Below are 25,872 nucleotides of genomic sequence, written 5' to 3'. Positions count from 1 at the left end.
GATTGTCCCAACTAGATTAAAGGGTCTAGGTGTAGTAAAACTTCAGAAATCTTCAAAGCTCCAAAAGAATAAAAATAAATAAATAAATAAAATCACAAAAAAGCTAATGGGAAAGAGACTCAATTGATGTTCTTCATTCCACATTGCTGCAGTCCTAACTATTGGGTAGTCCGCTGTCCAGTCGGCCCGAATACCAAAGTATATGGCTGACGTCGGTCACGGCGCATTAGACTGACGTCAGTACGTCAGGGTACTAATGCGCATGACCGACGTCATATCCTCAGTCTTTTTTGCCGCATGGTCCGATGCAGAAGCAATTTTGCGAGTGCAGGTTGGCGTTCTGAAAGTTTCTGAAGCCAGAGTTTCAGACCGAATCAAAGTTGGCTAAGTACCCGTTGGGAATATTTTGGTTTTTTCTTGCCTCAGTATTTAACCGGATGTCAGAAAAAGTGAATAACTGTATTTCTTGTGGGAAACAGATACCTCATAGGGATTACCATACTTTGTGTATACCTTGTTTAGGGCCTGAGCACGACGTTGTTGGATGCCGCTCTTGTGCTAGATTTAACAAACGCACTATTAAGAGAAGGTTAGACTGTGCCAGGTTAGTGTTTGGGAAGCGTTGTAATTATAAAATGCCGTCGGATGCTCCGACGCCGGCTTCGGCTAAAAAACGCAAGGACAAAACAGCAAAGCCTAGAGTGGAGGAACCGACAGGCCCAGACGTCGGTTCTTTAGAGGGCTCAGTGGAGCCGGAGGTTTTGCCAGGTGTTTCTTTGGAGTCTCAGGGAGAGACTTTACTGTTACAGGATGTATCCTCTCAGGAAGTAGGCCAGGCTGAGGGGGCTTCTCAGGTGGCTGTTCTTCCCTCTCTTCCTAAGGTGGTCAGAGCCTCCCCTTCTGTTTCCAAGGCTTCTGTGAGGGGCAGGCCGAGTTTTGCTTCAGTGGGGGTTTCTCCTAGTACTTCAGGGTCTTTGCCTAAGAAACATATGCTTAAAATGGCAGAGGATTTGATTACTATGATAAGGGGTTCTATGCCCCCTCCTGATAAGAGGCCTAGGGTGGAATCTGAGTTTGAGAGTTTTGAGCAATGCTCGGAGGCTTCTGAGTCTTCGGCTGAAGACTTGCAGGAGTTCCCTCCTTATTCTGATTCTGATGTGGATGATTCTACTCCTTCAGCTTCCTCCTGAGGATTTTTCATTTTCAGAGACTCTGCATTCCATGAGGGAGCATTTTAAATGGGAAGGTCAAGATTTCTCTGATTCCAGGAAAAGGCTTAGGGAATTCTTGTTTTTACCCCAGCACAGGCCTTTAGCTATACCTCCTGTTTTGAATGTGGTGGAAGATGTTTTTGCAGAGGCTTCCCTGAATCCGGATTCTTTGCCTCCTGCCCCAGTTAAACCGGATAGGTATTATAGGGTGCCTGAAGCTCATAAGTATCTCTTTAAGAGTCCTAGGGCAGACCCGGAAACTGTCTCTCAGGGGCCTAAAGGTGTGAAGGCCTCAGTTGTTAAAAATCCTGTCCCTCCTGATAAAGAGGCAAGGGCTTTGGATAGATGGGGAAAGAAAGTGTATACTTCTTCCACTTTAGCCATGAGGGCGTTGAATTGTCAGTTTCACATGTTAAAATATCAGAATTATCTTCTTTCACAGTTGAAATCTAAGGTGGATGCTCTGGCGGAAGGTATTGAGTGTAAAGAGTTGCAGGATTTAGTTCATGTGTCTGAACAAGTGGGTAAACATTCCTTGCAATGTGGTTTTGATGCTGTGCAGGCCTCCTCCAGGGTGGCTGCCACTGGTTCTGTTCTTCGTAGGCACGCCTGGTTGAGAGATCAGAACTTAGCTGAGCATGTTAAGACAAGGATTTTGGATGCTCCTTTACAGTCTGATGTGTTGTTTGGTTCGCCTGTGGAAGCAGTTTTAAAGAAGATGGAGGACAAGGCTAAGTCTATGCAAACTGTTAAGGATTTTTGCAGGTGCAGCCTCCAAGTTTAGTAGAAATTGGCCTGCTAAGGGATGGACTTATCCTGCTTATGATTCCCAGTCTAGGGGTAGGTCTAGACGTGGTAGGGGCAGAGCTCAAGGTGCTTTTAGGCCTAGGGCAGGAGTTCACCTGCTCAGACTTCTCGTGCGGCCCGGGGTCACTCCTTTGTAAGCAGACCCAATGACCTGCCTTTTCAGCTGCCAGTACCTTCTCGCCTGGCGGCACCTCTAGGAGGAAGACTGTCTCTTTTCAAAGAAAATTGGGATTTAATTACCCAAGACAAATGGGTTCTGGATATCATTCACCACGGTTACAGGTTTTATTTCCATACCTTGCCTCCTTTCAAAGGCATGCCAGACATTCCTCCTCTACAAAGACAAGAGGCTCACAAGCAAATTTCTCAGTTACTCCAAATAGGGGCCATTCAGCCGGTTCCTGTGCCAGAAAGGGGCCTAGGATTTTATTCTCGCCTGTTCCTAGTACCGAAGAAGGGGAACACGTGGAGACCAATTTTGCATTTATCTATTCTCAACACTTATCTGGACATTCCCAAGTTCAAAATGTTGACGTTACAACAGCTTTTACCTCTGCTGGGCAAGGATCACTGGATGGTAACTTTAGATCTCAAGGAAGCTTACCTTCATGTGCCTATAAGACTAAGTTGCAGAAAGTATCTGCGTTTTCGAGCTGGAAATTCTCATTATCAGTTCTCTGCATTGCCCTTTGGCTTATCTACTGCGCCCAGAGTATTCACAAAGGTTCTGGCTCCAGTGATAGCTTACTTCAGGCTAAAAGGAATTCAAATCTATCCTTACTTGGACGATTGCCTGATTCTGGCTCAAGAAAAGGAAGACCTTCTACAGCATTTGGAATATGTCATAGCAGTGCTAAGATGCCTAGGGTATTCTGTGAACGAAATAAAGTCCAGTCTAGTACCCTCTCAAGACATGTGCTTTCTGGGTGTGAGACTGAATACAGCAGCCCAGATGGCCTTTTAACCCCGGACAAACAAAAGAATCTTTCCAGTTACTTCCATCAACTATCTCTTCAGTCCGGGCTGACTGCAAGGACAGTCCTTCAAGCCTTAGGGTTCATGGCATCTTGTATTCTGGTGCTTCCCAATGCCAAACTGCATATGAGGAAGCTACAATGGTATCTCAAAAATGTATGGACACAGCACTGCCAGGATTTGGACACTGTCATTCAAATAATACCTTGCATTCAAAAGGAATTTTTGTGGTGGGCTCAGGAATGTCACCTAAACAAGGGACTCTCTGTGACCCGGCCAGAGGCGAGTCAAATTCTAACGACAGATGCCTCAGACATTGCTTGGGGAGCTCATCTAAATGGAAAGTGGATACAAGACAAGTGGCCTGCCAGACTACAGCATCTACATATCAACATGAAGGAGATGTTAGCAGTCCAGTTTGCATTAATGACTTTCAAGGAGTTACTTCTTCCAGGGCAGGTGTTGATTCTAACAGACAACACAACTGTCATGTGGTACATCAACAAACAAGGGGGAACACATTCTTACCCATTGTGCAGGCAAGCAATGATTTCATGGGAGACTGCGCTAAGCTTGCAACTAACTCTTCAGGCAAGGTTTCTGCCGGGAGCACAGAACTCCTTAGCAGATGTGTTAAGCAGACAAATCATGGATCCCCACGAGTGGAAACTGGATCTTCATGTATTTCAAAAGTTGACAGTGTCCTGGGGAACTCCAGACATAGATCTGTTCGCTTCTCCACTAAACCACCAGCTGCCAAAGTTTTGCACAAAGAGGTTTCATCACACAGCTTGGAAAGTGGATGCTCTTTCTTTCAGTTGGAAAAATCTTCATGTGTATGCGTTTCCACCTCTGCCTCTTCTTCCAAAGGTGCTTCTAAAGGTCAGACAAGACAAGCCAAGGATGATTTTAATAGCTCCAGATTGGCCTCGGCAGCACTGGTACCCATTACTGAGGAGTCTGGTAAAGAAGCCTCCATGGCCTTTACCCTTGATTCCACATCTGTTGTCTCAGAAGGACGGTCGTCTGCTCAATGTCAAGCTTCACTCTCTTCATCTAACAGCCTGGCATATTCTGTTTTGAAAGACAGCAGGTCTCAACTTCCTCAACAAGTTTTAAATGTGATTATGGAAGCCAGAAGACCTAGTACAAGGAAAGTGTACGCAGAAAATGGAAGAGATTTTTATTTTGGACTGCAGCAAAGAATTTGGAGATTTCAGAGCCTAATTTGAGTGTGGCTCTTCAATATCTTACTGAGTTATTGGACAAAGGTTTGTCTTTCTCTTCCATTAAGATTCATGCTGCAGCAATTTCAGCTCACTATGATTGTGACCCACCATTGTTTTCACATCCTTTGTTCAAGCAATTTCTTAGAGGGCAAAGAATATAAGACCCCACGTAGAGCTCCTACTCCTGCTTGGGATCTCAATTTTGTGTTGGAGAAACTTACTCTACAACCTTTTGAGCCTGCAGCTACTGCTGAACTGAAATACTTGTCATGGAAGACTGCTTTTTGTTGGCCATTACTTCTGCAAGAAGGGTTTCTGAGTTACAGGCCCTTATGGCGGTTGAGCCTTTTTGATTTTTCATAAGGATAGGGTATCATTACGTACTAATCCTTCCTTTATGCCTAAAGTGGTTTCTAGTGTGGCTTTAAACCAAACTATTCATTTGCCTACGTTTTATGCAGATCCCCAAAATAAAGGGGAAAAGATTTTGCACACTTTAGATGTACACAGGCAATTGCGTTATTATTTGAGCAGGACTAAGGATTTTAGGCAGTCTCAGCAGTTGTTTGTTTCTTTTGCTTTGAGTTCTCAGGGCAAGCCTGTGTCAAAACAAACTATTTCTAGGTGGATTGGGTTTTGCATTGCATTTTGTTATTCACATCATGGCAAGGAGATTCCAGCTGGGATTAGGCCTCATTCCACTAGGGCTACTGCCACTTCAACAGCTTTTTTAAGGGGGGTGGCAACTAAGGATATTTTGGAGGCAGCTACTTGGAGTTCAGTGCATACTTTCTCTAAGCATTACCACCTTCCTCTCTACTCCAAGTCTAGGGCTGGTTTTGCCACAGCTATTTTGCAAGGCCTGTTATCAGCTCCTGCTTCCTTATGATTTGCCAGCCTCCCTTACCTCTGCTTTGGGATTCTACCCAATAGTTAGGACTGCAGCAATGTGGAATGAAGAACATAGTACAGTTTTGTACCTACCATAAATGTAGATGTTCGAGGATCCACATTGCTGCAGTCCAATTTACCCTCCCTCCTTCCCCTCTGTGTTTAGGGGTGGTTGTGTAGGTGAGATTATATTCTGGTACCTTTGTATATATTGTATATGTTTTTGGTGCAGGTATGTTTGGTGTGTTTTGGTTTTGGCCTTGTCTTTTTAGGGTCTTCTGACATCTGGGGCAAGAAAAGACTGAGGATATGGCGTCGGTCATGCGCATTAGTACCCTGACGTACTGACGTCAGTCTAATGCGCCGTGACCGACGTCAGCCATATACTTTGGTATTCGGGCCGACTGGACAGCGGACTACCCAATAGTTAGGACTGCAGCAATGTGGATCCTCGAACATCTACATTTATGGTAGGTACAAAACTGTACTTTTTCTTGATTTTGGAGAGGAGTAAGCACCCCTTTACACCCTTATATGTACCAACTCTATGTGTGCACCAATGTGAAGAAAGGAGAAATCTCCCTAAAGAAGTGAATCTTTGCTGGACCACAATTAGAAATTGCACTGGGAGTGATTTCCTATAGGAAAAGTGGCATCTTTTTTTTTTTTTTTTTTTTTTTTTTTGAATGCTCCAGCCATTTCACTCTGACCATGTATAGGGAAGCCAAATCTAAATAAACATTATGCAATCAGTGTTACACTTACAAACAATGATAATGTTAATGATTGTGTTGCAGGTATAGTTGTGATTGTATAATATTATAAATGGCTGATATCTCATAGAAGTTTAGGGCATAATGGTATGAGCAGGAGATGAGACTACATCTGATCTGAAAGTGCTAAGTCAGAGATGGAATATGAAAAGGGAAGACAAACTTACAATGCCTTGAAATTAAAGTTAACTAATATTCATTTAGCAGATCTTTTTTTCTTGCAAGAAGCACACACATACACAAATGAACTCACACATAATACTCCAGTACTTAAATATTTGTAAGTTTGCTGACAGAGAGACTGTTATATAACAGATATTACAAGTGCAGTTAGAATCCTGCATTATCTATCAGCATGTCAGTTTACAGAGAGAAAGAAAACTCAGAAAATTAAAAAAAAAATGTAGTGCTTCTCCAGTAGAGGTTATCCCTGTAGTCTAAAAACAATCCTATGATTTCCCCTTACATAAACGTGGTAAATCACATCAATTGGCAAACTACAAACCTATAGCCATCTTGTCCTATCTATCTAAAATACTTAAAAATATGATCACATACATCTGATCAACCACCTTGCAAAGAACAAGTTACTTTCCACAACACGTCATAATTTTAGGTCAGGCCATAACACAGGAACAGCATTACTTACTTTCATAAAGTATGTTTGTTACAGAAAAAAAATCAAGGTAAAATGGTAGCATTCATATTTTTAGACTTATCCAAAGCATATGAGAGAGTTTTATACCCCCTGCTCTTTCTTAGACTTATGGAACTATGCCCAACAATACAATCAATTGATTTACAAGTTACGTCAGTGTGTATGTTGAGCCGAGGAGCTGTCAACATCATAATAAATAACATTAGAACCTTTACCCTTTAGTATATTTATAACTAAAATGCATACAGCCTCTCACCCAGCAAAACTACTACGATCTGCAAATGACTCAACAGCATACCTCTCAACCTGGAAACCTTAAAAATCTGGATAAAGGCCTATGAAAAATAGGCACAAATCTGCATGCTGCTTAACAAAATTTGCATACATAATTATGCAACCCCACCCAATCTGATGGTAATGTGGGATGCCAACATTCAAAAGCAAATTGAAGAACAGACAAAATATTAAACCCGAAAAATAACCAGAACAATAGTGTTTTATTTATATTAGCATATGAAACTGCATCAAACTTTGAAATTGTGCAAAAAACTAAAATACAATTATTAATTATGATGATTACTTATTAAACAACAATTGCTTATTAACTAAGCATTTTTCCCATTTGGGACTTGCCACTTTAATAGAGTCAGTGGTTCTGCAGAGTAACCTAAAATAATCCAGTGGTATAGTTAAAATATCGCACACATCTCGAGTACTTCACTTTCTTACACTTAACAAAAGTGAGCATGCTACAAAGTTGCACTCAGAGCTCCTGAAAAGAACTGAAGTTGTATTTAGTTTTCACCTAGATTCTGATGTTTTCTTTAATCGTCCTCAAAACAAGCACCATTCACCAAAAACATCTGAATTTCATCTCACATGTTTGCAAGTCAAAAACATCAAAGTGTATGCTACATCAATGAAATTCACACACTTGTCTCACTTTGGAAGATGGTGCATTTCTCAACAGGATTCCACTATTAACCATAATTCCCAGACCACCTTGTTTATAAAAAGACCAATTTTGAAAGCATGATGATAACTTATCATTGTAAAAGTTAACTTAAGATGCCCATCACATTACTTACATTTAGCATATTTAAAATCTCAACCAAATGTTCCATCCAATGCAGCTGATAAAAATCATTCACAAAAAAACATAAGCCCCTTGTGTTGTGCCAGGTCAGGGTTCAAGTAACAGCCTCATTTTGTGTTTTGAACATATAAATCCATCAAAGAATGGAGACCATGTGAAATATGCACCTAATCGCCTTACATAAAAACAGTCAAGTGCTGACATACTCTGAATCCGTACGTAGCAACCTGCTAGTCCTCCTTAGAAAATGGATAGAACAACATGTTTTGCATTAGTATGCATTTTCTGAAAGATATGAAGTCTAAAGCTGAAATGTCTGCCATTATATTCTGACTTCTGTCCTCAATGATTTGCCAGAAACAAACAATTTTATGAGAAACAAACTGAAAATCTGAGGCAAAAATCAGGATAATTGCCCCTGCCTGCAGGGCACCCTTGATTCTGCCTCTTCACTTGATGTATTATTAAAATTGCTGGTGGTCAGCATTACCCTTTCTCCTTCCTGTCTCAGTTAAAGCTAAACAGATAACTGCATAGTCCTTAATGGAGCAACAAATACTGAATAAAACTATGTAAATTCACTTGTTAGCAGTTTTCTGGACATTTTTACATACAACTAGCTGGCTCAAACAATAATACTCATTCCTGATGTCTTCAACAGTGACATAACAAGCATCAACTCAGTAAGTTGCAAACATGCTATAGAGAACTGTATGTATGCCAGTTGACCTGCTGTGACTAAATCTGTCTGTCCACTCGGCTCAATGCCCAGACTGCTAATTACGTTACCTCTTTTGATATTTTTGTGTCCGGATTCTGATCCAGCGTAAACAGACAATGTTTTAATGTTTTTACTGCATAGCAAAAAGCCTTTAGAACACATTATGCATTTCGAAATTGTTGCTTAATTTAAAATGGACCCAGTCATATAGACACAAATCAATTACTGGAAACTGTTTCAGCATATGATTTTCTATGCTTTACAGCTTTAATCCTAAGTAGTGTGCAAGCCTGTTTAGAATATTTTCTTAAAACACAATTTTTAACTTTTCTAGAATTATTTTCTATAAATAAATGAACAACTTCTTAAAAGACAGAGTCATGTCTCCCAGTCTTGTAAATGAGTTTTAAACACACACTTCTTTCACTGACCTCAATTTTCAATTTTTTTATCCAAAGACAACACAGATCTAGGCTTTTTTTCTGAAAAGCAACCATATAGAAAAACATATAAACAAACAAAAAAACTTTTTCTTAATTAACTGCATTATCAAAATTATTATTGTTTTACAGTTTACAAATTTCTAAGCCACTGAACTGCCTAGATGCTTAATTTCAGAATGTGAAAGCAGTGCAATATTATCTATTTTAATTTAAGTTAAAAACTAAGCCATTTCCTCCTGATAATCAGAAACAGAAGATGATTCAGTGCTGTCTCGTATCTGTACTCAGAATTGTGTTGTCCTACCTGCGACACATGGGTTCATCTACACTGACCTTCCTTATTTGTAGTCTAAAGTGTGTTACGTTGCTTTAGCTGATTTTTTACTTGCCGTTTCCCTAATTCATGAGATGAATGCTTGTGTGACTTTCCCACAAAATTCCCTCAGCAGCATGTATTCAGAGAAACACGATCCCAACATACGCAGAGCGGAAATAAAACAAAATCTTTCAGCAGCATATATCCAGAGAAACACAATCCCGATTCCCAGCATAAGCAGAGCGGAAACAAAATCCCCCAGCAACATAGATCAGCATCTCCTTACCTGCAAGAAAGTCACGGAAAAAGATTAAGACCAGGAGGCATTTCGTACTTTCTGTTTGCATGGGTCAGGCAACAGAAGTTTTAAAATTTTGCGCTTTCAGTTTTAGTGCGACATAAGCAAAGATTGGTCCTCCTTAAAGACATCGGAGTTTTTTTTTTTTTTTCAACTGTTGCTCAAAGGGCATTCTTAAAGGGGAACACCCTTAAAAAAAAAAAAAAAAAAAGCATTTTTTTTTTTTTTTTTTAATTACAAGAAAATTAATGTCAGCCGATTACAGGGGGGTGGAAGTGCAAAAAAAAACAAGTATGGTTGAGAGATATGCCCTGGGTCCTAGTGCCTGTTTGCTACCCCTCCATTAGAAAAACTGTACTGAAGTGCGTACAGTCAGTACGCTTCCCGACGTCCCTGTGCAAGACTGCATATGAGGAAACTATAGTGGTATCTAAAAAGTCTATGGAGTCAGCATTCTCACAGCCTGGAAACATTGATTCCTATCATACCTTGCCTACACCTGGAGTTCCTCTGGTGGGCAGAGGCCTGCCACCAAAACAAGGGACTACCATTTACACTACCCCCTGCCGCCCAAACCCTAACTACAGATGCATCAGATTATGCATGGGGGGCTCACCTGGCAGGGAAGTGCATTCAGGGCAAATGGAACCCAAGTCAAATGCATCTACATATCAATCAAAAAGAAATGTTAGCTGTACAAAATGCTCTGACAGCCTTCAAGGACTGCATTCTTCCAGGACAACTAATGGTAAAGACGGACAACACCACAGTTATGTGGTATATAAACAAGCAGGGGGTTACACATTCCTTACCCCTCTGCAGACTAGCCATGGCATTGTGGAACACAGCCTTGAGCTGCCAAGTGCACCTACAAGCTCAATTACTGCCAGAAAAATTGAATACACTGGCAGACGGACTAAGCAGAAACCTCATGGACCCACACAAGTGGAAACTGGAACCAAGGATTTTCAACATGTTGACAAGTGAATGGGGAAGCCCAGACATAGATCTATTTGCCTCCCCCCAGAACTAACAGTTGGACAAGTTTTGCACAAGGACTCCCCACAAACAAGCCTGGAAAGTGGATGCTCTGTCCTTCAGCTGGAAAACACTATCAGTCTACGCCTTCCCCCCGCTGCTTCTGCTCTCCAAAGTTCTATTAAAAGTCAAACAGGACAAACCAAGGATGATCTTGATTGCTCCAGACTGGCCACACCAACACTGGTACCCCTTCCTGCGGAGTGTGTCGCAGCTATCTCCATGGCATCTACCTCAGCCCCCTTCCCTGCTGTCTCAGCAGGAGAACCAAATTCTGCACCCTCAGCTTCCAACATTGAACCTTGCAGCCTGGCTAATCACTTAAATTCACCCTTATCATCCCTCAGCAAACCTGTGCTGGATGTAATCTTAGAGGCAAGGAGACCTAGTACAAGAAAATCTTATGCTGAAAAATGAAAAAGATTCTGTGCCCGGAACCAATCTCAAGGGATGAGCACAGCAGCGCCCAATTTACCTCAGATTTTGCAATACTTAATTGAGATGCTTCACAAGGGCTTGTCCTTTTCTTCCATTAAAATCCACGCCTCAGCCATTTCAGCTCATTATAACACAGAACCTCCGCTCTTCTCTCCTCCTCTGCTCAAGCAGTACCTCAGAGGGGCCAAAAACTTTAGACCACCCAGGAGAGCTCCAACCCTTGCCTGGGACCTTAACTTTGTATTGGGGAAACTCACTCTACCTCCTTTCGAGCCAGCTGCTACTGTAGACTTAAAATTTCTTTCTTGGAAAACTGCTTTCCTTTTAGAAATCACTTCAGATAGAAGAATATCTGAATTACAGGCTGTTATGGCAGTGGAGCCTTTCATCATCTTCCATGCGGACAGGGTGTCACTCAGGACCAGTCAGTCCTTCATGCCCAAGGTGATATCCAGTGTGGCTCTTAATCAGTCCATTCATTTGCCAACCTTCTTTCCCAATCCACAGAACAAAGGGGAACGGAGTCTGCATTCCTTGGATGTGCACAGACAACTTAGATTCTACTTGGACAGGACTAAACCTCAAAGAAAATCGGAACAATTGCTGGTAGCATTTGCTGCAGGGGCAGAGGGGAGGGCTATTTCAAAACAAACCGTTTCTAAATGGATAAGCCATTGCATTAATTTCTGCTATAAGCGCCATGGAAAACATATCCCCCAGGGGATCAGATCTCACTCCACCAGGGCTGCATCTACTTCTGCAGCTGTTTTCAGAGGTGTTCCTACCAGGGACATCTTAGAAGCTGCTACTTGGAGTTCTGTACATACTTTAACCAAGCATTATCATTTGCCAATTTTCTCTAAATCCAGAGCTGGCTTTGCCACTGCTGTCTTGCAGGGCCTTATTGCTGGCCCTAATGCTATATAAACTCCTTCTCCCAACCATAGCTTTGGGAATCTACCCAAATGTAATGCCTGCAACAGTGAAACAAGAACATAGTACAGTTGTGTACACTTACCATAAATGTAGATGTTCGAGTGTATTCACTGTTGCAGTCCTGGTTACTCTCCCTCCAGCCCCTTAACTTCTTCTGGCTATACCTCTACTTTCCTTTACTATGCTTAAAAGCCTTTTTGGTGTATTTGCTTTTTGTTGGAGGTATACCTTTGTGTTTTTATGTTTATTTGCTCCCCATTGCGGGGGCACCTGACATCTAGGGCAAGAAAAAGTGATGCAATGACGTCAGCTGCATGTTTTATACCCCTGACGACCTGACGTCATGGAAGAAGGGACAGCAACTGATGCAGGACCGAAGACTTTGTTAATCAGGCGACTGAGGGCAACCTGCCAGCAGATTACGCAAATGTAATGACTGCAACAGTGAATACACTCGAACATCTACATTTATGGTAAGTGTACACAGCTGTACTTTTTTTGTATTTTTGGTGGAGAGTAGTAGATTTTGTTTTAAGCAATTGTTCCAAGGTTTTACCTCTTTCTTTCATAAGTGTGAGGGTGTCTTTTGAGAGCCAGGTGTTGTGGGTTGTTTTGATTCTAACTTTTTTAACAGGTGCCAGAGAGTCAAGGATGGCAAGGAAAGTACGATTGAAATATTGGACAGCATCATTTAGGGGGAGGTGTTTCAGAAGGGTCCAGTTAATAGAACTGAGTGTGCTGTTAAGGGTGGAGTGTCTGTGTACACAGATAGGTAGGTGGTCGCTCAGGCAGTCAGGTGGGGTAGTAGGGTTTTGATAGAGGTTAGGATGAGATAGATTCCAATCTAGATTCCAATCTAAGGTGGAGCTATTGCTGTGTGTGTTGAAGCGAGTGGGTGTAGTTATTAGTTGATGAAAGCCATGCAGGTTAATAGTGAGGGTAGGACTGGTGGTAGATAGTTTTTGCCAGTCAGTATTTACATCTCCTAACAGAATGATTTCATAGGGAATGTGGAGTGAGATCCATGACAGGATGGATTCAGGTATGGGAATATTATTTCCTGGTGGAATATAAATAGCAGCAATGGGAATTTTTTCCTGGGGATTAAGGTGACAGTTTATGAAATATGATCAATAGTTCAGCTGGCTTGAAGTTAGGGTGAGCTCTGGGTAGGGGGGATAGATAGGTTGAGGTGGTCGGAGTACATAATAGCAACTCCACCTTTTTTGTGGGTCTTTCTTGACGGTCGATGTAGTGTGGTGGTAAAACTTTTGTGTTGGTGATATGGGGTTTTAACAAAGTCTCAGATAGTGTTAGGATGTCTGGGGAGTAAATGGTTTTCCAGGAATGCATTTCTGAAGTTTTATTCGGTTGGCTTTGTATGTTGATTAAGTATATAGCTAGGTGTTTGGGGTTAGGGGGGCTGGGATGACAGTTGTAGTTGGTGGTAGATTGTTTGATAATAGGGTTTGTGTTGAAGGGGGACCTGGATTGAGACAGATGTCCTCGTCTAGTAGAAGTGAGTTTGTGAGAGGGGTAGGTTTTACAAGGTAGTGGAAATGATGTAGAGTTTTGAACTTTGGTTTAGGGAGTACTGTTGGGAGTGCTAAGACTTTGAGTTTGTAAAGTTGTGTATCAGCGATGTTGAAGAGAGATGCAGAAATTAGGAAGGTAGAAGAGGGTCCCTTGTAGTGTGCAGCAGATGTAGTAGAAATCGGATGTTGGAAGATATTTACTTGTTTGTGATGGGAAGTTAGGAATGAGGAGCAGAGTAGTAAAGTAGTTAAGAGATGGAGAAGAGCCATGGAATTTGCGTGACTCTAGTTGGGTGATTAAGAGGTACAGTGCTGGTAATTAAAATGTGTGTATATTGTAGGGGAGTATAGAAGTTGGTGGGAGGTGATAGTAAGTTCAGACGAGTAGGTTAGCTTATTCAAGTGTGGGAGATGTTAGAGGGTGTGGGCGGGATTAGGGCTAATAGGTATAACCAGGACATTTGAAGATGAAATCGATAGGGTTGAGTGTAGTGGGATGTGCTGTAGATCAAGGCTGAAAGTACAAGTTAAATGAAAGTGGGGGTGGGTGGGAGTGGGGGTAGTGGAGCGGAGGGAGCCCGAGCAAATCAAGGGGTGAACGGAGTGGTCCAAACCTGCATCAAGAGTGTGCAAGAAAACAAAAAAAAAACAGTCAGAGAGGTTGGATGAGGTACAGCAGATAAAACTACCGGGTAAGAGTTATTGTAGAACAAAGTGCAAAAAAAGGGAGGGGACTGCAAATATTAGCTAACAGAACAAATAAAAGGCAGCAGCATGTGAATGAACTTAATGCTAGAGATGGCTCTTCCTTTAAAGGTAAACAGATAAGGAAATAAGTGTAGGGATTAGCAAGGGTCTAGGTAGCAGTTGCTACTGGCATGGGAACATTGACTGGGAAATGTATATAAAGCAGTGTAAAGCAATGGAGAAAGGGGTAGTACAGTACAGAGCAGACATAATTTCAGGATAATGTGGCAGCTGGATTTTTTCCTTGGTACCTATTGCATGCCCCCTTCCTCAGTTAGCAAACAGGTGCTTTGTCTGCTCCCAGTGCTCCATTTTTTTCTATATCCCCCTACTATACTCTCAAGGGTGGAGTGCTCCATTTGCAGATTGGGAAGGGGAACTGGATCAGAGCAGCTGGCACCATCATTTATGCTGCCCTATATGCCTGAGATATTGTTAGCATGCACAACCTGTGCTGAGCTACTGACATCACATGCGTAGTGTTAGTTATTAAAATCTGGTGTGGGAGGACAGGAGCGATCTGCTGCATGATTATGGCACTGCCCTTGTCACTGGGGAATGTTTGGTCTCTGGCAGAAAGTACCCCCCCCCCTTTCCAGAGTGGGTGAGCTGACACCTCCAACCTGCCCGTGCTTGGTTCACCAGCATCCTGAGTATTTATTTAACATACGTATATATTGTTTTAAACCAACATGTGAAACAGACATTTTATGTGCATTAGAAGAACTGGAGGATGGGGGTGTGTGTGAGAAAAGGAGTTTGTTCTTGCACTGTACCTCACAGATATTGAGAGACCTTAACTTTTAGATAGAGGGAGCTCAGTGTTAAAAGTTTATGTATAGATGCAGTTGGATGTCTTGTTCTTTCTTGCATGATTGCTTTAAGTGAACTCTTGAGATACTTTGTAGGACTTCTGAACTGTACACAACATTTGTTGTAGCCTCAACAGTGTTTTGTGAAGTATCATTATGGCATCTTTCTTTTCCTAAATTTATCACCTCTGAAACACCCACAGCATCTACTTTTTTGCCATAAATGCTTTCCTTATTATTCTGAAATGTATTATGGTGACCTGTATGTCCTCTGTGTCATTTTGTGCTGCTGCTTCTCACTAGCTGTATTGAGTTTGTAGATTCATTTTGCAGAAGTTACTCTACAATTTTTGGTATGAACGCCCAGCTGCCACTTCTCAACTTGGTGAGACAATGTATCCATGTTCTTTAAACTCCTGTCATCTTCTACTGTTACTACACCAGACTGAATGTCATAAGGTATAGGGCAACCTTCTTTTGTGGTACGTATTATGTTTGATAAAAACATGGAGCACAGTCCTGAACAGAGTGTTGATACACACCATTCATTACATTTGACTTGGCATACAAGATATCTTCGTGTAGCCCACTGTGTCCTACTTTCCAAACAGTTTCTCAGCCAGCTTATCCTAGCCATCTGTCCTCCCCCACCTTTATAGTGCCTTGTTGCAGAATTTCAAAAGCTTTCAGTAGATGGAATGGCGATACTCTGTGAGGATATTATTGTTTAAAAATAGATCATATTCACCTGACATTTTCTTTTTCGTGAATCCATTTTACTCTGAGAGTTTCAGTGGTCATTTTGTGTCAGCCTTTTTCAACCTTTTTGGGGTAGACATTATGCTTAATGGTGTCTCCCATTGTCCAAGTCAAATGATTGTGTCCTGCTAATGTGGGATAAACTGACCAACATAACTGTTGATTCACACAGTTGGTCCTCCATTACACATGAAGGCACCTCCTTTCCGGTCCTTACTCTGTACTTAGGTTTTCAGCTTATGTCGGATCACCACTGTTACTGCCCTGTCTGGCTTCTCATCCCAGACTTTGTATCCTTACTCCATATGGCTGAAGTGATCCGGTGTTTGTCAGTAAATGTTAATACAATGGCTGAGTTTAGCAAATCAATTTGATGTCTGAAAGTTACACTTTTTTGTGTGATATGTCGAAGTATACATTTTCTTTTCACTAATTTATTTGAATAATAATGTGGTACTTTATTTACATTTCTTTGCTAGTTCTAGTTCCATGCTGGCCTTTGATTTTCTTATTACTCTCCGCATTTTACTTCTGACTTGCAGTGTAGTTGAATAAACTCTGCTCAGACTTCATATTTTCTTACCTTTTGTGATTTAGTCTCAAACTCTGTATACTTCTTGCCCATTTTGTGTATATTCCTGCTTCTTGGGTTATTTATTATTTTTTGGTTGGTTGGTTGTCTTTAGGTTCATAGGTAGGTACTAGGCTATCTGCCCGAGGGCATTTTTAAGCCTAGCCAGAGTGTGTCGGCTTTCGCCGCCCCATTGATTAATTAACTGAGCCTCTGTCAAGCAGAGCCAATGAGGTGATCCCAGGGGTGTATTTTCTGTTACCCATCCACTCGTCAAGGCTTCTCTTGAAGAGCGTTAGTGAGGGGCTCTGCCTAATGTAGTTAGGAATTTTGTTCCAAAGCATGGGGAGTCTCTGTGACAGGAATCTATCCCTCCAGCATGTTCTATTTATTGTTGTGGTGAGGATTAGCTCACTAGAGCGCGTGGCTCGCAGTGACTTGGATTTTTTTAGGTGGAGGATGTCCATCAATTCTGAGTTGGACATGGCTTTGTAAGTCAGGCAGGGATCACCTCTGAATAAGCACTATGCCACTGAGTACAGCCGGAGTTTTTTCAGTCGGGCTGCATAGGACATATGTTTGAGGCCAGTAATCCTCTTGGTGAGGTGCTTTTGTGGTCTTTCCAGCTGTTGGAAGTGTCTTGTGAGGTACATCCCAAATGGAGCATTGTACTCTATGATGGGTCTGATGGTTGACTAGTAGAGGGGCACTATAACCTCTTTATTTCTAAATGCGAACCCCTTAGTAATTAGATGGGCCACATAGAAGGATTTCCTAACTACTTTGGCAATATGATTGTCAAAGAAGAAATTACTGTCTACCTGGGTCCCCAGATCTCTTATTACCCCTTCTGTATTAAGGGGGCTGCCGTCTATGTGGTAATTTGTGGGTGTTTTGTTTTTCCCAAACGGGATGACTATGCATTTTTGGGCATTTAGCTTGAGGCCATGACTTTGACACCAGGTGTCTGTCTCAGTAAGGCCTTTTTGAAGGATGTCCGTGTCAGCCGGAGAGTCAATTATGGCTCCCAGTTTGCAGTCATCGGCAAACTTGATTAGCCATAGTCCTCCTGTGTTTGTCTGTACTTCTGAGAAATATATGCCGACCAGTAGGGGTCCCAGAACCGAGCCTTGCGGGACACCACTTGTGACTGGTTTAGAGTCTGACCTGGAGCCAGGGTAGAGGGTTAATCCAAAGATGACCCATTCAGCCACAGGTGGTGGGGCCTAATTCCTTTACATAGCAATTAGTATTAAAAAATGAAGAAATTACTTAAAGATGCTTTTTGTAGCTCTGTTGATATGTGCTGTTATTTATATATTTGTGTTCCGGCCCATATTACCCCCAAATAGAAGGATATTTTTATAGAACAATTCTGTTTGGATAGCTAAGCACACAACATAGCTAAACACGCAACCATACAGAATACAGATAAATGTACAAGCTTGAAGAAATGTTAACCAGCAGTGAATGTTTTAGTCTTACAATTGTATTTTATGTAGGGCTGCATATTTTAGTTAATTGTGCAGAGCTAACACACTGACTTGTTTCATATTCCTTTTTCTTGTTGATATGTATAGGCTGTTCAGTCTGAATTGCATTACTTATATACTGCATTGTTTCTCTTATCCATACTGATGACGTAAATTTCTTTCCTCAGATATTTCACCACTGTGCAACAATCTTTTTGGACTATACAATGAAGTTCATAAACTGTGGTATCCTCCCAATTACGTATTTAAGATTGATGAGAAGACAGCTGTGCGACTGATGTACCGCATGAGGTAAATATTGGCATGAGCTGGCTGAAAAAAAGTCTACATATCTGAGTGGATTACTGTACTGTGCATGTTTTCGTACTAAAATGCACACAATGTGTAATATAAAAATTATGTTGTGAAGTTATCTTCTTAGTGGGTCGTATTTTTTAACTTGGTTCTGTTAACTTAGTTTTGTTATACGGTAGTGAAGTTTATTTATCCTTCTTATTTGTCTGTTTGAATAAGTGTACTGGCAAAGGACAACTAAAAATGAGTGCAATTTGTGAATAGTTTTAATTGCTTGAATCTTGTTACTCTTGCCATTGGAAATGCACTGGACAGAAGTGTTATTGTTGGGCCATACTGGTATGGGATGGATAGTAGAGTTGATGAGGAAAATTATTGTTTTAATTTTAAATCTGAGGGCATGTACTAAGACCGAAGCTGGTGTCCTGCCAAAAGAAAAAAGGTTTTAGCTCATGTCAAGAGCACTTTTTCCTTGTTAAAAGTGAGCATGTGCAAACTGCATGAGCTTTGATTGGAATTCCTCCTGTTTTCTTTCTGGGATAATGACATGCTTTGGATATATCCAGTAACATATTTATTTGTACATTCATATCTGCCCTATGATTCCCCCCTTCCAGCCATAGTGGGTATCTTTTTTTATGTAGTGTTACGTTTGCGCTGGTTCAGTTGGCAGTTGCAAGTTTCTGATAACGTAACAGTGTGGACCCCGTGAATTTCTTATTTAGGTTGTGTTTGGAAAACAGAGGAATTAATTAAGACATGAGCTTGTATTATGTGCTGTCTTCCAGGAAAAAAGTAAAATAAAAATGTGTCTGGTATGGTTAGGGGATCACGTTGGAACAACAGACCAGAGAAATTGCATCTCATGTTGTGATACTAAAAGTTTTTAGGTGATCTCCATTTTTATTTTTCTTCATTGAGCAGGAAACAAGGCAGTGAGGCTCTATGCAAGGAACAAGACTTTGAGGAAAAAAAGAGCAACATTTTTTTTTTTTTTGCAAAAGAAGGGTATTTCTGACCCTTTTAATGTTACTTATCTTAGTGGGATATTGTTGTGTAACTTATTACCATGCTGTTACATTTTTGAAAGTTAAAATTTAGATGCGTTTAGGTAGGCTACATGTTATGTATAATATATCCATTTTATTTTATATGGCCGTATTCATAATCCACTTGCATGGTAGCGAAGGGTTTTGTTTGACATAGAGTGGCACACAAAGCCCACTATGATTCATAGAACAATGCCAATGGCTTACAGTTCTCATGCTTAACTTTGTGACTGGGATGCTTAGCATTATTGTCATCATTAACCCCATTTTTACATGGTTCAGGGAGTCGCATCAACATTAGTCAATGGGACCAAAACACCTAGAGCCAATGCTTACACAGCTGAGTGGCTGCTTAGAGTATACTATAATAAATATGATCAGGGTGGCACAGCTAGGCAGCATATCACTATCACCAGTAATTCTGTCAGTCTTTCTAGGCCATGGGAGTGCCTGGTTCAATATGTGTAACAGGAACTGCTGTATACTACTCATGACAACAGGACTGTGACCATTTACTCTAGACCTTACAGCAATGAAATGATGTAGTTCATTTTGGTGTACTGAAGATAGTGTACAGGATGCATTTTCACATCTGCACAGTCTTTGTGAATACCAGTAATAGTTAATAAAAAATGTATATATAAATTTCACTGCATGCTTCCCAATGCATTTCTTTCTTTCTTATTTTCATAATAACAGATAATCTACAAAGTTTCTAACAGTAGTGAATTGAGTGCCCTAAACACAAGAATTGTAACGCTTCATCTTGAGTCATTGCATCCAGATATATGTTAAGTGTAATTTTTGTCATATGACTTTGTGTGCAGAGATTGCAGTCAGCTAGACCCATTTTGATTGGTCTGCCAAGATTGGCCAATGTTGACGGTTCTTTTTTTTCTTTTTTGGCAGATCTGTTTTGTTCAGTAAATGTAAGGCAGTGTCTGACTTGGAAAACTGTTACATTTGTTGTGTTTCTGGATCATGTATTTAAATGTACCTAGCAATATCTAGTTTTCTTGTTGTGAAATGGATTTATTTTATGAAAATTCATTTACTTCATTGTTGATGTTCTTCGTGTTTCACTGTTGGAGTCATCACATTTGGGATATCTGCTTGCAGTAGCCCCCAGTCGGCCTGAATATCAGAGTCTTGGGTCCTGCGTCGGTTGCTGTTTCATCTTCCATGATGTCAGGTAGTCAGGGGTATAAAGCATGGTACTCGGTTCAATTATCCAGATATGTCTTCGGTAAGCCACCTGACTACCGACATTCTGAAAAAACTCAGAGAAAGACAGAGACAGGCCGCCTAGGTCCAAAGCTGCCAATGACGCTTCTCCTAAGCTAGTTTCCATTACTCAGTGAGGCACTTTTGCAGCCCCTGATACCCACTACTTCAGATTCTCAGGCCTCTACTGAGACCCATTCGGAGTCTGGTATGCCGCAAGATGCTTCAGCTGTGGAACCTGCGGATGTCTCTACCTTGGATGATTCTGGGGCCGCTGTGCAGGCACTAGCTTCTGAGGGTGTATTCAGGCCTATTGACTTGCATATTAAACCGACGCCATCTTCTTCTTCAAGGCCTGAAACTCGATCCATGCTTAGAAAACTGACACCCAGACCGCATGGTCAGGCCTCTGTACCTAAAAAATAAATGATAAGAATAGCTGAAGACCTTATTACTTTAATCAGGGGAAGCCAACCTTCTCCCTCTAAGAGACCTAGGACTGAATTCGGTTATGATTCTTCTGATAAATATTCTGAAATTTCTGTTTTTTCTGATGGCCAGGATCTACCCTTTATCTACCCATGAGGATTCTGATGCAAAGGACTCTATTCCCTCTGCTTCCGCTCCAGGGAGCATTTTCGCTGGGAAAGCCAGGATTACTCTGATTTTCAAGTGGCTTAGGAATTTCTTACTCCTGCCCCAACAAAGGCCTTTAGCTATCCCCCCTGTACTGGACATTTTTGATGATGCCTTTACGGAGTGTAGCTTGGCCCCTCACTCTTTAGCTCCTGCTCCCTGAAAAACAGATAGATATTACAGGGTTCCTGACTCTCACAAGTTCCTTTTTAAGAATCCTACTGCAGATCCTGAGGCCATTTCACAGTGTCCCAAGTGCATTAAGGCTACTACTGCCAAAAACCCAACCCCATCTAATAGAGATTTCAGGTCACTGGATAGATGGGGTGAAGGTATACACTTCTGCAGCCTTGGCCATTAGGGCTTTAAATTGCCAGTTTCATATGTTAAAGTATCAGCAGCATATTACTGGATTGCTTAAACAGAAATCAATGTTGATTCCTGACTATGTTGAAAATAAGGATTTACAGGATTTAATGCATTCTGCTGAACAAGTTAGAAAACATACTTTGCAGTGTGGTTTCGATTCACTAGAGCCATCTTGCAGGGCTGCTGTTACTGGGTCTGTACTTAGAAGGCATGCTTGGCTTAAGGAGCATTCTTTGCCAGATCATGTTAAAGCTAAATTGTTGGATGCTCCCTTAAACCAGGACCGCCTGTTTGGCAACAAAGCAGTAGTAGTACTTGAAAAGATGGAAGAAAAAGCTAAATCTATGCAAACTGTTAAAGATTTCCTGCAAGTGCAGCCTCCAAGATTTAGTAGGCATTGACCCTCTACGAATTGGTCCTTTCCTGCCTCTTCCAGGCCTTTTCAGTCCAAACCCAGAACCAGCACAACACTCAGGCTTCAGTCCCAAGGTATGCACAGGACTAAGCAGTGGGGGGGCTCCCACTTCCAAAGCAGGGAGTAGTAAGACCCCCCTTGTGGTAAACTGTCTCAGTGACTTAACTTTAAAACTTCCAAGCCCTTCTCAACTGACTGCTCCTTTAGGGGGAAAGATTTCTCTGCAGGTAAAAAACTGGGAATTCATTACCCAGGACAAATAGGTTTTAATTATAATTTCCCAAGGATACAGATTCCACTTCCACACTTTACCAACTCGAAACAGTTGGCCAGATCTACCACTAAGTTAGTGGGCAGAGGCTCAAAAGCAAGTTCTCTCTGTCATAAGTATAAGGGCTATTCACACTGTCCCAGAAGAGGAAAAGGGACAAGGTTTATACTCAAGACTTTTTCTGGTGCCCAGAAAAGACAACTGCTGGTGTCCTGTCCTGGATCTCTCTATCCTAAACACTTTTTTGGTGATCCCAAAATTCAAGGTGCTAACTCTTCACCAGTTGCTTCCCATGCTAGGCAAGGATGCTTGGTTGGCAAAATTGGATTTAAAGGAAGCCTACCTGCACATCCCAATCAGGGAATCTTGCAGAAGATACCTACGCTTCAAAGCAGGCTTCATGCACTATCAGTTCTGTGCACTGCCCTTTGGCTTATCTACTGTGCCCAGGGTATTCACAAAGTGCCTAGCTCCAGTCATTGCATTTTGCAGGCAAAGAAATTTTCAAATATACCCATACCTGGACAATTGTCTAATTCAGGCAGATTGGGGTTCATGGCCTCCTGCATTCTCCTAATTCCATATGCAAGACTGCATGTGAGGAAACTACAATGGTATCTAAAAAGCCTATGGTGTCAACATTCTCAGGATCTAGAAGCAATGATTCCTATTTTACCTTGCCTACAGTTAGAGTTCCTTTGGTGGGCAGAGGCCTGCCACCAAAACAAGGTACTGCCATTCACTCTACCCCTTGCCACCCAAACTCTAACAGCAGACGCATCAGACTATGCATGTGGGGGGGGGGCTCACCTGGCAGGGAGGTGCATTCAAGGCAAATGGAACCCAAGTCAAATGCATCTGCATATCAATCAAAAAGAAATGTTAGCTGTACAGAATGCTCTGACAGCCTTCAAGGACCACATTCTTCCAGGACAGTTAATGGTAAAGACGGACAACACCACTATTATGTTGTACATAAACAAGCAGGGGGGAACCCACTCATACCCACCCTGCAGACCAACTATGGCTCTGTGGAACACAGCCTTGAGCTACCAAGTGCACCTACATGCTCAATTCCTGCCAGAAAAGCTAAATCCACTGGCAGATGATCTAAGCAGAAATCTCGTGGACCCACACAAGTGGAAACTGAAATCAAAGACAATTCAACATGTTGATAAACAAATGGGGGAGGCCAGTGAGAGACCTGTTTGCCTCCCCCCAGAACTACCAATTGGAGAAATTCTGCACAAGGACTCCCCACAAACAAGCTTGAAAAGTGGATGCCCTGTCCTTCACCTGGAAAAATCTATCAGTTTATGCCTTTCATCCTCTGCCTCTCCTCTCCAAGGTACTACTAAAGATCAAACACGACAAACCAAGGGCGATATTGATTGCACCAGACTGGCCACGCCAACACTGGTACCCCCTCTTATGCAGTGTATGACTGCTGGCACCATGGCACCTGCCTCAGACCCCTACCCTGCTGTCTCAGCAGAAGGGCCAGATTCTGCACCCTCAACTTCAAACCCTGAACCTGGCAGCCTGACTAATTACCTGATCTCTCAGTTACCATCCCTCAATAAACAAGTGTTGGATGTCATTCTGGAGGCAAGGAGGCCTAGTAGTAGAAATCTTATGCTGAAAAATGGAAAAGATTCTATTCCTGGACCCAAACTCTGAGGATGAGCACAGCAGCGCCCAATTTACCTCAGATTCTTCAGTACTTTACTGAGATGCTTCACAAGGGCCTTTCTTTTTCCTCCATCAAAATTCATGCCTCAGCCATTTCATCTCATTACAACACAGAACCACCCCTCTTCTCTCATCCACTTATCAAGCAGTTCCTCAGAGGGGCTAAAAACTTAAGACCACCCAGGAGAGCCCATACTCCAGCCTGGGACCTTAATTTTGTATTGGAAAAACTTACTTTACCTCTTTTTGAGCCAGCTGCAAATGCAGAGTTGAAATGCCTTTCTTGGAAGACAGCCTTCCTTTTAGTCATCACTTCAGCAAGAAGGGTGTCTGAATTACAGGCCCTTATGGCAGTGGAGCCTTTCATCATCTTTCATGCGGACAGGGTGTCCCTCAGGACCAATCCCTCCTTCATGCCCAAGGTAGCATCCAGTGTGGCTCTTAATCAGTCCATTCATTTGCCAACCTTGTTTTTTAATCCACAGAACAAAGGGGAACAGATACTGCACTCCGGGGATATGCACAGACAACTTAGAATTTACTTGGACAGGACTAAACCTCTCAGGAAATCTGAACAGCTGCTGGTGACATTTGCTGCAGGGGCAGAGGGGGAGGCCATTTCAAAGCAAACCATTTCTAAATGGATAGGCCATTGCATTCATTTCTGCTATAAGCGCCATGGAAAACCTATCTCACAGGGGATTAGACCACATTCAACCAGGGCTGCATCTACCTCTACAGCCTTTCTCAAAGGTGTCCCTACCAGGGATATCCTAGAAGCTGCTACCTGGAGTTCTGTACATACTTTCACTAAGCATTACCATTTACCAATTTTCTCAAAATCCAGAGCTGGTTTTGAGACTGCAGTTTTGCAGGGCCTTCTAGCTGGTCCCATCCCTAGCTTTGGGAATCTACCCAAATGTGATGACTGCAACAATGAAACATGAAGAACATAGTACAGTTGTGTACACTTACCATAAATGTAGATGTTCAAGTGTATTCACTGTTGCAGTCCTGGTTACCCTCCCTCCAGCCCCCTGACTTCTTTTGGCTGTACCTCTACTCCTTTCTACTTTGCTTAAAAGCTTTTTGGTGTATTTGCTTTTTTGTTGGAGGTATAACCTTGTATGTATATTTAATTGCTCCCCATTAGAGGGGGTTTGATGACCGTGCCCTGGCCCAGCAATAAAGGAGTCTCAATCCTCACCACTAACTCCAGGGAGGTTGTCCTATAGAAGAGAAAAGGATAACTAATACACACAGTAAAGTACAATTTCCCTTCAGTGCACACAGAGATCACAGTCAGTCTAGGGCTGGTTACTCCCTTGCTCACCAGGTCCCCAATAAGACTCCCCACTGGCACAGCTATAGGGTCTAGGTCTCAGCCTTGCTGGGCAAGCTAGAACCTCCAGTACCCTCTCTGTCCAACCAGTGCTTCATGTCCCTGCCAAGTAGCTGACACAACACACACACACTTTGAGATAAGTATTTATACAACTTCACAGACACTCCTGGGAAAGACTGACACAGATTATCCAGCTGTGCCCCTTTACCCAGACTATACAGTAGTAATTACTGCCACCACCCAGCTAATAATATCAGCTACTAAAGGGCCCTTAAAAGGGTGTCCAATTATTACTGTGCAATATTATTATCCAATGGTAGTATGACAAACAGTCGAGGCTTACTTTAGAGTGGCCTATTACAATAATCTCTATAAATATGCAATGTACTTTAGAGCTTATCTCTACACAAACCAGCCACAGGTAGAAGGTTTTAAAAATATTTAATAATAAATAATTAAAACACATGACAAAACTACTACACCACAGAGATATCTAAGAGTTCAGAGATTACACAGAAACCTAAAATAATACAGTAAGACAGGTCTGATTTCAAAGAAAAATACCTAATTAATCTTTACTAGCTGTAACTATTCCTACAAGAAATCACGGTGCTAGAAACTTACATGCATAAGGCATAGTGCTGATAAGTTGGATATCCAGGATCAAAATGCTTCCCAGTATCTTGTGAGAAATAGTATTTAAACATTACTAGCAAACATGTTTGCTGTGTCCCTCCCAAATTACATCATGTTGACACTTAGGTTTTCTCAGACAAACAAACTGCATTATTTAGCAATCTAACACCTGCTCAGAAACTTCGCACTGGAGC

The 25,872-nt window shown here is 41.8% G+C and overlaps 1 protein-coding gene across 1 annotated transcript in view; it reads left to right on the top strand.

Annotated features, from left to right (window-relative positions):
* JAK1 (Janus kinase 1) overlaps positions 1 to 25,872 on the top strand; it is a 1,643,095-nt gene that overhangs the window by 288,328 nt on the left and 1,328,895 nt on the right. Inside the window, exon 3 of the mRNA XM_044085562.1 lies at positions 17,915 to 18,038. Coding sequence (XP_043941497.1) covers positions 17,915 to 18,038 — 124 coding nt within the window. The remainder of the gene's footprint in view (positions 1 to 17,914; positions 18,039 to 25,872) is intronic.

This window comes from Protopterus annectens, chromosome 10.part0 (assembly GCF_019279795.1).
Source record: "Protopterus annectens isolate FY-2018-M chromosome 10.part0, PAN1.0, whole genome shotgun sequence".
Classification (NCBI taxonomy): Eukaryota; Metazoa; Chordata; order Ceratodontiformes; family Protopteridae; genus Protopterus; species Protopterus annectens.
The sequence above is the reverse complement of the archived record's forward strand: the minus strand, read 5'-3'. Positions and strand labels throughout refer to the sequence as shown.